At 39.9% G+C, this 15,817-nt stretch overlaps 1 protein-coding gene across 6 annotated transcripts in view; it reads right to left on the bottom strand.

The window, feature by feature from the left end:
• ALDH9A1 (aldehyde dehydrogenase 9 family member A1) overlaps positions 1 to 15,817 on the bottom strand; it is a 28,559-nt gene that overhangs the window by 10,465 nt on the left and 2,277 nt on the right. For all 6 annotated transcript variants that reach the window (XR_012331870.1, XM_073804843.1, XM_073804842.1 and 3 more), the window contains 4 exons: positions 7,670 to 7,799; positions 6,765 to 6,899; positions 5,295 to 5,491; positions 4,483 to 4,623 (listed from right to left, as the gene is read on the bottom strand). Coding sequence is in view for 5 of the 6 variants with exons in the window: in XM_073804843.1 (XP_073660944.1) it covers positions 4,483 to 4,623; positions 5,295 to 5,491; positions 6,765 to 6,899; positions 7,670 to 7,799 (603 nt within the window). In the remaining variant the exon portion in view is untranslated. The remainder of the gene's footprint in view (positions 1 to 4,482; positions 4,624 to 5,294; positions 5,492 to 6,764; positions 6,900 to 7,669; positions 7,800 to 15,817) is intronic.

Genomic DNA, 15,817 nt, shown 5'->3' with positions numbered 1-15,817 from the left:
GAGAAGCCCACACAGCGCTATGAAGAGTAGCCCCTGCTCGCTGCAACTAGAGAAAGCCCGCACGCAGTGCCAAAGACCCAACGCAACCAAAATTTTAAAAAAAAAAACACACACAAGTAATGACTATTTAGACCCTCCCACAGACATGAACATAAATGCTACTCAAATGATATCAGAACAGTAGAACAGAAAAGAAAGTCCAAAAATAGATCCAAGCACTCAAGGAAATTTAGTTTACGATAAAGGTGGAATCTAAAACCACTAGAGTAAAGATGAATTAGTAACAAATGGTTCCACTGGTTACCCATGTGGAAAAAAAGATACAATCTCATACTGTACACAGGAGTAAACCCCAAATGTATAAGGAATCTAAATATAGAATAAAAAACCAATTACCAAGAGAAAATATAGGTGAATTCTACTATAACCTAGGTGCAGGAAAAGGTTTTCTAACTAGTACTCAAAATCTAGGTGCAATGAAAGAAAAAAATGATAAATTTGACTACATAAAATCAATAATCTTTTGCATGGCAAAAACATCCTAAACAAAGCCAAGACAACAAACTGGAAGAAAACATTTACAACGTACATCACAGATAAAGGGTACTATCACCAATATTTAAATAACTTATAAAAACTGAGGGAAAATCAAAACTAATAGTATAACACACCAAAAAAAGTGAACTTGGGAATTTTCTGGCAGCCCAGTGGTTAGGACTTGGCGCTTGCACTGCCAAGGACCCGGGTTTGATCCCTGGTTGGGGAACTGAGATCCTGCAAGTGTTGCAGCACGGCCAAAAAGAAAAAAAGTGAACTTCACTATGTGTGAATAAGAAAAAAATCTCTACAAAAAGAATTGAAGGAAATGACTAGATGTTCAATATAAAATTGGATAAAAGTTATGCACAATTCACACACACACATATAAATGGTCCTTAAGCCTAGAAAAGATGTTCAATCTCGTTCATAATTAGATAATTGATATTAAAACTACAATGAAGTATCACCCCTTACCTCGTGAGGAAATAGGCACACATATATTGTTGGTAGGAATGCAAGTTGGTCCAACCCATTTGGAGGGGAATATGGCACTATCTTACAAAATTATATATGCACTCAACATCACTAATCATAAGGGAAATATAAATAAAAACCTACAGTGAGATACTACTTCACATCTACTCTGATGGCTGCGACCAATAAAACCAGAAAATAACAAGTATTGGCAAGGATGTGGAGAAATTAGAGCCTTTGTGCATTGTTGGTGAGAACGTAAAATGGTGCAGCTGCTGTAGAAAACAGTATGGCAATTCCTTGAAAAATTAAACACAGAATTACTATATGATCTAGAAATTCCACTTCTGGGTGTATACCCAAAAGAAGTGAAAGTGGGGACTTGAATAGATATTTGCACATCAGTGTTCACAGCAGTACCAGTCACAATAGCCAAAGGTAGCAGTAACCTGAATGTCCACCGGTAGATGAATGGATAAAGAAAATGTGGCATACATATACAACGGGATATTATGCAATCTTGTAAAGGAAGAAAAATCTGACACATGCTACAACATAGATGAACCTTAAAGACCTTAAGTTAAGTGAAATAAGCCAGACACGAAAGGACTAATACTGTTTGATTCCACTTATATGAGATACCTAGAATAGTCAAATCCATATAGATAGAAAGTAGAATAGTGGTTACCGGGGACTGGGAAGAAAAGGATATAAGAAGTTATTGTTTAATGTGTAGAGTTTCAGTCCTATAAGATGAAAAGAGTTCTAGAGGTGGATGGTGGTGATGGCTGCATAACAGTGTGAATGTACTTAATGCCACTGGACTGTCCACTCAAAAATGATTAACACGGTCAATTTTACATTATATATATTTTACCACAAAAAAATAGGCACAAAAAATTACATTTACCACTTCTAGGAATTTACTCTGAAAATATATCTCCAACCATGTGAACACACACGTGCACAAGGTTATTCACTGCAGAACTGTTTGTAATCACAAAATACTGGAAACTAAATCCCATCCAAAAGAGAGTAGTTGAATAAACTAACAGCTATACAAGGAATTATACTACACAGATATAAAGAAGAAAGAAGATTTCTATGAAATGAAGTGATTTCCAAGTGAAAAAAGCAAAACAGTAATTCTGCTATCTTTTGTGTTGAGGAAAGAAGAGAAAATAAGAAATATACAAGTACCGGGTCATTTGTGTAAAAAGAAATAGGAAGGAAAAATGAGAAACAGGTTTGGTTGGATAGGGATGGATTGGAAGAAGGAGGGAATGGGAATGAGTAGAAGGGATAGGAGGAGTGCCATTTGTTTCCTTTTTTGGTAAAATTCTGACATTTAGAACCATGTTAGTATTTCGCCTAAAGCAAGGATGGGTGAAAATAAACCCCAAATGAAATAAAAACAGAAATGAATAAACTCATTATTTAAAATGAATATCATAACCATACTGAAGGGGGTGGTGAAGGAAGAACTGACTCATTAACTTCTGAACACAGAATTTTAACTGTACCCCAGGCTAAAGACAAAAAGAGCTGTAAAAAAAAAATGTTGCCCTCTAGTTAGAAGGTTTATTTTTCACAGTAGTGTACTTTCACAAATCTGAAACTATTATAAACATATTGTAGGACAGAGTAATTACATATATTGTGAGTAATGGAAGCTAAATGTCTCACTGTCAGAGAAGGAAATTATAAATATGAAAGGGAGGAGGCTAAAATAAACCTTGCAGTTTTGGAATGACTGGAAATATCTGTATAAACTTGTAGTTATTAATATAGATGGATACATAAATAGATGTGTGTATACATACATACACATATGCCGAATATATATTTCCTGGCTCTGGCCTCTGAGAAGACATATGAGCAATGATACTCCAGTAGAAACGAGTACAGCTGGCACCCAGATCTTGGTTTCTAAATACCATCTACCACTAAATGGAACCAAGCCTCCTTAGCGAAATGGCTCATTACAGAGCTCCACCAGAGAAAGCACAAGACGTGTCTAGAACGCCTTGCTGTGCCAGGAAGTAAAGAAGTGCTCAAAGAATAATGAGAACATATCAAAAAGTCACAGAAAGAGGCTCCCACTATCTGAATCTGCAATTATTTGAGCATCAAAATAAATAATACTAGTAATGGGTTATAACTTGCAGAATGAAATAAGAATCCATTGGTGCATGCTGATATAATGAATGAAAAACAAACTAGGGAAAAGGGAAAAAAGTTCTTTCTTGTAATAGACAGTGAACTATATAAATGTAGAAAGAGTAACAGAATTGGAAATACACCAATTTTTCTTGGTGACCACCAGAAAAAAATGTTTCCAGCAAACATCAACAAAGGGTGCTAACACTAGTAGGTCAAAGTTTGATAAGGAACAAGATAGTCTCCCTTTATCTCCTACAATATACTTATTAACCACAAAGGAAAAAACAGTAACTTTACAGTAAAGACCCACTTTAAGCAAGTGATCAAAGTCAGCAACACCACTGTGAAATATAAAACATCTTTTTTTGTGGTGTTTTGCCAAAAATGCATAACCTGAATCCAATTAAAAAAAAAAAACAGACAAAACCTAGACAGACCCAAAATGAGGGACATTCCACAAAATAAATGTCCTGTATTCTTCACAAATGTCAAGGTCCTGAAAGATAAGAATGACTTCAAAACTGTTCCAGATTAAGTGAGAGTAAAGAGACACAACAAGTAAATGCAATGCATCTTCCTGGATTAGATCTTGGACCAGCAAAAAAAAAAATTGTTTCTAAAAGGACATTAGTCAAACAAATGGAGAAATCTGAATAAGGGCTATAGATTGAGTAACAGTACTACATTAATATCAAGTTATATATTTTACTAAGTATTTTGTACTTATTTAAAAGAATGCACTTGTTTTTAGGAAATACACATAGGAATGTAGAGGTTAGGGATCTTCTGTCTGCAACTTTCAAACAGATCAGAAAAAAAAACAGTAATAATATGCATATGTAGGTATAGACATACCAACAGAATGGTAAATGTGATAAAATGTTAACACTGAGGGACCTGGTTCAAAGATAGATTGGAATTCTTTGTACTATTTGTGCAACTTTTCTGTAAGTCTGAAATTATTTCAAAATAAGCTTTAAAACACGTTTTGAGGGCTTCCCTGGTGGCGCAGTGGTTGAGAGTCCGCCTGCTGATGCAGGGAACATGGGTTCGTGTCCCGGTCCGGGAGGATCCCACATGCCACAGAGCGGCTGGGCCCGTGAGCCATGGCCGCTGAGCCTGCGCGTCCGGAGCCTGTGCTCCGCAACGGGAGAAGCCTCAACAGTGAAAGGCCCGCATACCGCAAAAAATAAAAAAAAAGTGGGAGGCCCACGTACCGCAAAAAAAAAAAAAGAAAAAGAAAACACGCTGTGAGATGAAGGGGTCGAGATTCTTATTAAACCTCTTCCAGGGTCAGGTACACACCTCGCCTTGCGTGAGGAAGTTGGCCATCAGTGCCCCCTTCACAGCATTCTTCATATCACAATCTGAGAAGATGATCAGTGGAGACTTGCCTCCAAGTTCCAAGGTAACAGGTTTAATTCCTTTAGCTGACATCTCCATGATCTTACAGAACAAGAACAAAAGCATTCAGAAGTCTAACACCAATGAGATTACATGCTACGTTAACAAGATCCTGACCCTCCAAAGTCATCTTGAACTATGCATGACCTGCAGCCTTGTTCTTAGTATACTTTGTACTCTGTCTACTTGAAATATTCTTTTCCAGAACACTGAAGAGAATCCTCAGAATTGCACTTGATAGTCTGAATAGGGAGTTCATTTAAAAAATACTATCAATTCCCCTGACTGTCATGGGCAGAAACTCTTTTGTATTACTGTTACTATGTTCAAGGCGGACACAGTTCAGAGCACAAACTAAGGTCAAAACAATGAATCTGAAATAAACTGAGAAAATACCCTTTCTTCCGAGGTGGCTGCTATAGATGAGGTAAGTCACCAAACAATACAAGTGACAGCTCAGGGCCTGCCCTCTCAGACACAGGCAGGAGAAGATGACTCCCATCCCCAATGAGCCTAACACAAGTGGGCTGTTCTAATTATCCTTCATACTTTTAAAGCACACTTCAGACCTCTGCCCAATAATACCTACAGACTCCCTGCCAATACAAGCTGGGTAAAATCAGAGGATAAGCCTCCAACATATATTCTGGGGAGGCTTGACACAGCCGGATCTACATGCCATTTATGTTCTCCTATACTGGTCTTGTCTTTACCTTTGAGCCAGTGGGCACACTTCCAGTGAAGGAGACTTTGGCCACATCGCGATGCTGACACAGAAACTGGCCTGTGGCAGCCCCTCCTTGCACCACGTTGAAGAGCCCAGGAGGCACGCCGGCTTCAGTATAGATTTCAGCCAGCAGCAGTGTGGACACAGGTGTGAAGGTAGAAGGCTTAAAGACCATGGCGTTACCTGCATTACCGAGACACAAACACAGGAAGACTTTTAAGACAGGATCCTTTGAAGACAGGACAAGAAGACACATCAAGAACAACTCCAATTGTTTCCTTTTTTAAAATTTTAATTAATTAATTAATTTATTTATTTTTGGCTGTGTTGGGTCTTCGTTGCTGCATGCAGGCTTTTTCTAGTTGCAGTGAGCGGCGGCTACTCTTTGTTGCAGTGTGCAGGCTTCTCATTGCGGTGGCTTTTGTTGCGGAGCACGGGCTCTAGGCGCACAGGTTCAGTACCTGTGGCACACGGTCTTAGTTGCTCTGTGGCCTGTGGGATCTTCCAGGACCAGAGCTCAAACCTGTGTCCCCCCTGCATTGGCAGTTGGATTCTTAATCACTGCACCACCAGGGAAGCCCCTCCAATTGTTTCCTGTTCCCCATCAAATGCTAGGTCAAAAATGTTATTAATAAGTAAATATATCTTGCTCTTCCCACTTTGGTTTCTCTCATTAAACAGACCCCAAGCCACACACTTGCAGTGTCTCAGCCAATAATACCTTACACTTGCATATCTAGGCCTTTTTGCATATATTAATCTCAACATTTGCAACAGTAGTAAGAAGTAGGTATGATCAGACCCATTTTATAAGAGTTGAAACTGAAGACCAGAAAGGTTAATTAATTTGATGCAAGTACCCAAAGCTAGTAACTTAATTCTATTTCTCCTCTATCACAGAGAAATGTGCAAAAAGAACGTGAAGCAGCAAAAAGAAAAAAGCTGCATTTCAATAGAGTGTCCTAATAGTAAAGCTTTTTTAACCTGACAGTTTTTCTAAGGTACAATGTCTTCTTTTCCGACAGATTCTTCTCTTTAAATAGCATGAGAAAACTTTTTGTTAATCAGCCAAAGCTTCTCTGATGGAAGCCTTGTTTATCACTTCTCTTAAGACACAAATGAAGGAGGAAGTTTATCTTCTGCTTCCTAAATGAAGTCAAAACTCCTAAGTGCTACCCCCTACACAGAAATTCATGCCCAGAATTCTTGTCCATAAAGGAAGAGAACTTACAAGTAGCACAAATCTAATTCATTTGACAGTTTAAAAAAGGAAGACCTCCAAGACCAAAATTAACTTTCTTCCTTCCCATAAACAAAAATAAATTAAATAAAAATGGGAATAATGTAGACACGGTCTGTGTGTATAACCTCAAAGCTCCCTAAGGGGTAGGGCAGGGGTGAAACCGTGTCCTGGGAGAAAGGGTGGCTCACATGTAGAGGAATAATTCATTCTTACCACAAGCCAGAGCTGGAGCCGACTTCCAGCAGGCGATCTGAAAGGGGTAGTTCCACGCTCCTATTCCGACACACACCCCTAGTGGTTCCCTTCTGGTGTAACCAAAGGATCCGCCGGGGAGCTGGATGTGTTCGCCTAAGGGGAAAAAGAGGGTAGAGAAGAGTGCAGTACCGCTTGTCCCAAGACTCCACCAGCACCTGGACTCACTCTGGACTTGTCAGACCAGCCCCCTCCCAGGCCCCAGCCACTGGGCTCACAACACCTCTGTTCTTTTGTTCATTCTAGTCATTCTTACACTGCTTCCGCATGTTCTCGTCACGTAAATAGTCCTTTCTATCCTTCAAAACCATGTTCGTTCAACTCAGTATAACCCTCTAAAAATTAACCAAGCATCCACTACATAACTTAGATGAAATGAAACAGAAATGGGGAAAGACTCAGCAGCTGAAGAGTCTGAGGACCCTGAAACCTCAGACTTCCGGCTCCCCACAGCCCTCATGGGCCCTGCTAAACCAGCTGACACGTAAACTGTAAACTGTTTCTTTGTACACTTCCTAGACAAAGAAAATTTTCTGCTAAGTAGGTAAAACTAATAAATATGATGTACTTACTGACTCTTGCAAGAACTGGTTTTTCCACAACCTGTTCTACAGCTCAGGTATGAGGCTAGGTGCTTTACATACACATCTCATTTAATCCTTATAATAACCAAGAAGATGGAGATTACCATCTCCAGTTTAAATAAAGAAAGATAAAGTAGTTCTCAGTGTCACCGAAGTAGAGAGTGATAAGCCCAGGATTTTAACCCAGGCCTGTCTTAATTCCAAAATCTGTACCCTGACCCCCCAGGCTCTGCTCTCCTGCCTCCTTGTCAGCTGGTCACAGAAGGCCAGGTGAGGGCTTACCGGCCATGGATCCCGCTAAGCCTGCATAGTACTCCAGGCACTGCCAGGAAGTGTCAATGTCCCAGCGGGCCTCAAAGATGGACTTGCCGTTGTTGATGGTCTCCACAGTGGCGATTTCATCCTTCCGATCCTTTGGGTGAAACAGAAGACCAGATTTAAGACAAATTACCACACACCTCAACACATTCAACAGTCAAACCAGAATACATTGCCCAACTTTTAAAAATAGAAACAGCTTTCACTTTCAATGAAAACAGAAGGAATGTCAATGGGACATTTGGAAGAGAAATAAAACTTATTGCTAAACAGTACCCTGTTCTCCCCATCAAATAACTGTCACAGATACAAGACCAACACCTCATTTCAAGATCAATTAGAAAAGGAATGTTTTGAGAAATAAATATTATATATGTACATCTGTATAAATATGTATAGATACATGTGCATGTGTTTGCATGTATAGAGTAAGAGCAAACAGTCCTTACTTAGGAAAACTGTACAAAACAGCCAAACACACAATCGGCATTTAAAAGGTTATATACCCACGGCTTTAATTCACCCAAAGAAATGCAGCATGTTAAAATCATAAGATAATCACAAGACAATTATTTTCTAATGCTTAGTACTCATCAATTCTCTTTTCTAATACTGTTTCCAGATGTAGTTTATACAACTTAGAGGTAAGAGAGTCCAGGGATGAAGGAAAAAGTTTGGGAAATTAGACCTAAAAAGAAAAGCTAAATAATGCCCCTAAAGGAGATCAAAAAATTGAATATGTAAGAAATAGATATTTGCTATTATGGATCCAATTTAAAATAAACATTGTGGTCAAAATCTAAACATACATAAAAGATGAATCAAATAATTGACAAGAAGATGCATTATCTTATTAAAGCTGATAATCAGTAAGGCTTACCAGAAGCAAAATGAAATAGCAACAGAAATTAACACAAGCATCTAATTAACACAAACTCTATCAAGATTGAGTACAAATCTCAGAAAAGATGGAAGGAGGAATATGAAAATCAGTATGAAATACATAAAAGGACAGTTTGATAATGATATTTGGACATGTTCTGTTTCTACAAAGACCAGAGGTATAAAGTGCTTTGATTCATTCATTCCATATTTGTCGAATTCCAGACATGGCAGAGTAGAAGGACTTGAGCTCACCTCCTCTCATGAAAACACCAAAATCACAACTAACTACTGAATAACCATTGACAAAAAAGACTGGAACCTACCAAAAAAGATATCCTACATCCAAAGACAAAGAAGAAGCCACAATAAGATGGTAGAAGGGGGGCATTCGCAATCTAATCAAATCCCACGCCCGCCAGGTGGGAGACCCACAAACTGGAAAATAATTATATGGCAGAGGTTCTCCCAGAGGAGTGAGAGTTCTGAGCCCCATGTCAGGCTCCTCAGCCTGGAGGTCTGGCATCGGGAGGAGGAGCCCCAAAGCACTTGGCTTTGAATACCAGCAGGGCTTGATTGCAGGAACTCCACAGGACTGGGAGAAATAGAAACTCCACTCTTGGAGGGCAGACGCAAGGTCTCATGCGCACCAGGACCCAGGGAAAAAGCCGAGACTTCATAGGAGCCTGGGCCAGACCTACCTGCTGGTCTTGGAGGGTCTCCTGGGGAGGCGGAGGGTGGCTGTGGCTCACTGTGGGGACAAGGACACTAGTGGAAGACGTACTGGGGAGTGCTCATTGGCATGAACTCTCCTGTAGGCCGCCATTTCGACACCAAGACCTGGCCCCACCCAAGAGCCTATAGGCTCCAGTGCTGGGATGCCTCAGGCCAAACAACCAACAGGGTGGGCACACAGCCCCACGCAGCAGCAGACAGGCTACCTAAAGTCTTCCTGAGCCCACAACAACCTCGAAACACACCCCTTGACATGGCCCTGCCCACCAGAGGGACAAAGCCCAGATCCACCCACCAGTGGGCAGGCACCAGTTCCTCCCACCAGGAAGCCTGCACAAGCCTCTAGACCAGCCTCCTACACGAGGGGACAACACCAGAAGCAAGAGTAACTACAACCCTGAAGCCTGCAGAACAGAGACCACAAACACAGAAAGTTAGACAAAATGAGATGGCAGAGAAATATGTTCCAGATGAAGGAACAGGATAAAACCCCAGAACAACAACTAAGTGAAGTGGAGATAGTAACAAATGCGGAATGACTGCCTAAGAAAAAAAGGATAGATCCAGTCTCTGCCTTCAAGGAGCTCACTTCAAGGAGTCTCACTTAGTGGGACTTCCCTGGTGGTCCAGTGGTTAAGATTTTGCCTTCCAATGCAGGGGGTGCAGGTTTGATCCCTGGTCAGGGAGCTAAGATCCCACATGCCTCACAGCCAAAAAACCAAGAAAAAACAAAATAAAAAACAAAAAGCATAAAAAAGGAAGTTAGTAACTTCTAAATAAATTCTGCAATTACTGAATAGACATGTTCCTTCAGAAAGGATAATTTGTTTACATTCAACACAGTCTAAAATAAACTGCCTTTTAAACCAGCAATTTACCTTCTCTTTCTCTGATTCTATACTCACCAAAACAACTTTTTAACAATTAACTTGTTTCCCAGTTACTGAATACTGGAAAGAGGGTACCTAGAAGGACAACAAGCATCAGTTCTGATGTAACAGTTCTTTAACTAGGTGTAAGTTATTCCCCTTCTTGGATCTGTTGAGTATGATCAACATGAAACACATTTTCAAAAGGCACGATCAACCGTAAGTGACTTAAACTACATTTCTAGAATGCAACAGGGCAACTAATCCCTAAAAAGGAAGTAGGTACTGGTTCACTAATCAGCATGAATACACTGATGAATCAAACACATGAAGAAATATTAAACTGGCAAAAGTGAAATGCTGTTGTCTTCCACATTAATACAAGAGTGGACAGACAGGAAGTAATCTGTGACTATCGCTGAAAAGCCTTGGAATATTTACTAAGAAAGGAAGTTTTATTATTATTATTTTTTTTTTTTGGTAAACAATGGACAGGCAATTAGCTTTGAGGACTGTTTCAAGGTTTGAACTCAAAGAGAAAATTCAAGTTATTGGCTGGCCTTCTGAGATTTTTCTTGTCTTATTCCAGCATTCTCTACCCTCACAAAAAAGGTTATTTCTAAAAAGCCATTATGAGGGACTTCCCTGGTGGTTCAGTGGTTAAGAATCTGCCTGCCAATGCAGGGGACATGGGTTTGAGCCCTGGTCCAGGAAGATCCCACATGCCGCCGAGCAACTAAGCCCATGAGTGACAACTACCCTGCCCACGTGCCATAGCTACTGAAGCCCGCGCACCTAGAGTCCATGCTCTGCAACAAGAGAAGCCACCTCAATGAGAAGCCCATGCACCGCAACAAAGAGTAGCCCCCGCTCACCACAACTAGAGAAAGCCCACGCACACCAATGCAGACTCAACGCAGCCAAAAATTTAAAAAATAAAATAAAAAGCCATTATTAGATCTTTTAACATACCTTCAAGGATCATCAAAAAAAGTCCCTGACGAAAACTATCAAAGAGTCCAAGTGGATCTCTACTGACACTTAATATTGCTTTCAGGGAAACGGTATTCGCTTACCCTCCCAGAATAAGGAGAGCAGAGGGAGAAGGGGAAAACAATATAAGTTTCCTGCCCCTACTAGTACAAGAGCCATCACAGAACAAAACTGTCCACCATGACAATGTACTGCTGTTAAGTATTTCTTGGGAAACATGTACTTCCTATCTACCCCTGTCATCCTCTCCACCACCCTGCTTCACATGTGACCTGACCAGGGGTCCTCTGGGATGAAAGAGAAGAAGCAAAGGGCAGGAGACTCACCTCTCTCCTTCACTTCAAACCCCCCAGCAAGCTCAGTGTTTAGCTTTTATAAGAGAACCACCTGAGCAAAGACATGCCCACTAAACCTTGACAAGCGTGAGCCCCTGCTTGCTTTAAGAGGCGGAGCTGAGCAAAGCAGTCACTGAAGGCAAGTGCATAATCTATATACACAATCTTTTTATATGTAAATGTGTTATCACAGTTTTAAAACACATTTTCTCTCTCCTTTTAAAGCCAAACGATAGCTACTTTCATAAGAACACTCCAACTAAGAAATGATTGGGGCCTACCATTAAGATCTTTATAATCTGATAAAAAGCATCAAAAGATTCAAAGTGAAAAGGAAACATAAGACCAATAAATATACCAAAAACCATTCACTTCACTAGGAGTCAATGGGCTCCCAGCTAAGGTGGAATTACAGGGACCAGATTTAGCCTCCACCTTAAGCAACTAAAAAGACCAGGTAAAATACATGAAACAACAATTTTCAGACACTGGACAGACAGCTCAGGACAGTGATCCCTGAGAGAGGGAAACAAATGAGGTGAGCCCTACACGTATTCTTGCCTACTGCCTGGAAAGAGTTCATCACAGAGCAGCGAGGAGGAACTTAGGTGGGGCCCAACAGATACTCTGAGTTGAGGAAACAGGTTGGGAGTTCAGGGAGTATGTGATGGCTACAGTCTGCAGGCTGAGTATGGGACAGAAGAGAGCTGCACAGGAGAACCCCAGAGATCCCCCTTAAGTCTTCAACTGAGAACTGGTCAGTTGTGAGGACACTACCCAAGGCCAGGAAAAAAACTAACCAAAAAGGTGAAAAAAATCCCCCAAACTCACACAGAGCCAGGAATAGTTCATGGTCCCACCAGCCACAGTGAGAAAAACCTCACTAATACACAGAGCATCAAGCTAGGTATTCAAAAGGGTATTCACTAGTGGGGCAAAATTAGCTTCTCTGGTCATACCTAACAAAGCACAGAAGCAAGCCTTGCAAGGATCAAATTGATTCCAAGTAACTTCACTGTGTCCCAGAACAAAGTTCATTAATATTTTTTAAAGTACAAGAATATTCGACATCCAACAACATACAATTCACAGTGTCTATTGGTAATAAATTACCAGACATGCAAAATGTAGGAATGTTATATAACGCCTAACCAGGAGGAAAAAAAACAATCAATAGAAACAGAACCAGAATTGAGAGATGACAGAATTAGTAGACAGGGATATTAAATGTTATTATAACTATATTCCATGTGCTCAAGAAGGCAGAGGAAGACATGAGTATGTTAGGGAGCAATGTGGAGCAACGACAAAAAAGACTCATGTTGAACTTCTAGAGATGAAAAATACACTGGATGGGATTAATAGCAGATTAGACACTATAGAAGAAAAGATAGATGAACTTTAGGCATAACAATGGAAATTACCCAAAATAAAACACACAGAGGAAAAAAACTGTGGAAAAAATGAACAGAGCATCAGTGAACTGTAGAATAGTTTGAAGCAGCCCAACATATATGTAATTGGAGGCTCTGAAGAAGAGGAGATATAAAAGGGGGCAGAAAAAAAATATCTGAAGAAATAATAGCCAATATTTCTTCAAATTTAACTAAACTGTAAGTGTACAGGTTCAAGATCAATAAACTCCAAACAAAAGAAATATAAAGAAAACTGCATCAAAAGCCATAATGATGCACCCCAGTGTTCATTGCAGCACTATTTACAATAGCCAGGTCATGGAAGCAACCTAAATGCCCATCGACAGATGAATGGATAAAGAAGATGTAGTACATATATACAGTGGAATATTACTCAGCCATAAAAAGGAATGAAATTGGGTCACTGTAGAGATGTGGATGGATGTAGACTGTCATACTGAATGAAGTCAGAAAGAGAAAAATAAATATCATATATTAACACATATATGTGGAATCTAGAAAATTGGTACAGATGAACCAGTCTGCAAGGCAGAAATAGAGACACAGATGTAGAGAACAAACATACAGACACCAAGCGGGCAAGCGGGGGGTGGTGGAATGAACTGGGAGACTGGGATTAACATATATACACTAATATGTATAAAATAGATAACTAATAAGAACCTGCTGCATAAAAAAATAAAATTAAATTTAAAAAAAGGAAGATATAATGAAATTGCTTAAAACTAGTGATAAGAAGAAAAATCTTAAAAGCAGCCAAAGGGGGAAAAAACAGAGGAACGAAAATAAGAATGAAAGCAGACTTCTCTTCTGAAACAACACAAGCCAGACAACAGTGGTGCAACATCTTTAAAGTACTGAAAGAAAAAACTGTCAACCTAGAATTATCTACCTAGAATTCTTTATAAAGGAAAGCAAAATAAAGACTTTCAGACATACAAAACCTGAAAGAACATCTCCAGCAAACCTGCACTATAAAAAATGCTAAAGAAATTTCTTCAAGCAGAAAAAAAAATATGGTAACAGATGGAAATTTGGGCCTACCCAAAGGAATGAAAAGCACTAGAAATGCTAAAAATGTAGGAAAATATCAAATATTTTTATCTTATAAAAGATAATTGTGCATAGTTTAAAAATGGAAGGGGCAAAGAACTGCAGATCACGATTAACTAGAAAAATCACTACGAGAAACAACTGAGAGCTATAACTGTAGGCTGTGGTCAGAAGGTGGGATTTGTTTAGTTACGGAATAGTTTTGGGTAAAGGCAGATCCAGGGTATGATCATCAGACAAGAGCTTTAGAGAAATATAGTAATATATTTTTGACTGTAATATGTAAAAATATTACATAAGATATTAAAGAAAATGGAATGGGGAGTTTAAAGGAAAAGAAAATTAATATCAGATAGTCCATTTCAGAGCAAAAAAAAAAATTAGATATTATTCAGGATTTAAAAAGTAATTTTATAATGATAAAGGAGCCAGTTCTTAAGAAGATATTACAGCCCAAATGCTTATGCACAAGGAAAACGTGAGAGACAAATCAGAATAATAAATTATCAGCTTTGAGTTACCACTTTTAATCTATCAAATAAAAAATAAATTTTAATAGCAGAAAATACCTTGTTGGGAGAAAATTCTCCAGGAATATTTTGACACTACTGCATGGTCCAGGTTTTCTGAGCAAAGGACACTGGCAAGCTGACTGAAAAACAAAGGCCTTAGAAGGCAGAGACGGGGTCTCCTGAAAGATAGAGGTCACTGGAGGGATGTGGAGATATAAAGCTCTCTACTTCCTATTCCTGGAGACATCTGCTTCTATTCCAGGGTAGTAAACCTAATGACACCTTCCCCCCTTAGGAGATCTGCTTAATGAGTAACCTCTCTCCAGAGAAGAGAATGGGCAGATGTGCAGCCCCCATAAAAGCTGAGTCTCATAATTTTAGGGTTCCTCTCCTGTGGTGCAACGACTGCATGCAACAGGGTTAACACCTGCCTCTCACTGCATCACCCCATGGGGACTGGGACTCAGAAAACTAGTGCTAAAGTATTGCTCTGGGTACAGCATCTGGGCGCTGTAATAAACCCTTTCCCTAATCCAGAAAGCTTCATGTCTCTTGTCAGAATACACATATAACCTTGCAAGTAGGGTAACTCTTAGACCCTCAGTTTCTGACAATAACACACTGATGAGGAAAAAAGAAAATCATCACAGTCCTACACTGAGAGATAGCCTTGACTTATATTTTGGTGTATATCCTCTGAATTTTCTAATTTTCTGTAATGACAATCTAGTACTTTTGCTCTTTAAGACTGTAAAAAGCTAAACTTTATTTCTTAAGAGGGGAACACTGATGAATCTATGAAATCTTCCAGGCAGCTAAGGTAAAAAGTAAAACGAAAAGTGAACTTAAGAGTCATCAGAGGAAAAAGTAAAAAGGAAACAAGTATACATAGTAAAATGAAAAGGAGACAAGCTACAAAGGATACATTATCACTCCAACAAACAAGGAAAAGAGGGGCTTCCCTGGTGGCGCAGTGGTTGAGAGTCTGCCTGCCGATGCAGGGGACACGGGTTCGTGCCCCGGTCCGGGAAGATCCCACATGCCACAGAGCGGCTGGGCCCGTGAGCCATGGCCGCTGAGCCTGCGCGTCCGGAGCCTGTGCTCCGCAACGGGAGAGGCCACAGCAGTGAGAGGCCCGCGTACCGCAAAAAAAAAAAAAAAAAAAAAGACGGAAAAGAAAACCTGCCGAGGGAGATGTCACAAGGAGCCAAGAGCCAGAATGAAATCACTGATGGAAAGCTTGTTGTACATACCAAGGTGAGCATATGGAAATGTCTTCCTACTTCATCAAAAAGGT

Source organism: Tursiops truncatus, chromosome 1 (genome assembly GCF_011762595.2).
Source record: "Tursiops truncatus isolate mTurTru1 chromosome 1, mTurTru1.mat.Y, whole genome shotgun sequence".
NCBI lineage: Eukaryota > Metazoa > Chordata > Mammalia > Artiodactyla > Delphinidae > Tursiops > Tursiops truncatus.
Note: the sequence above shows the minus strand (reverse complement) of the source record. Positions and strands in the feature narration are given on the sequence as shown.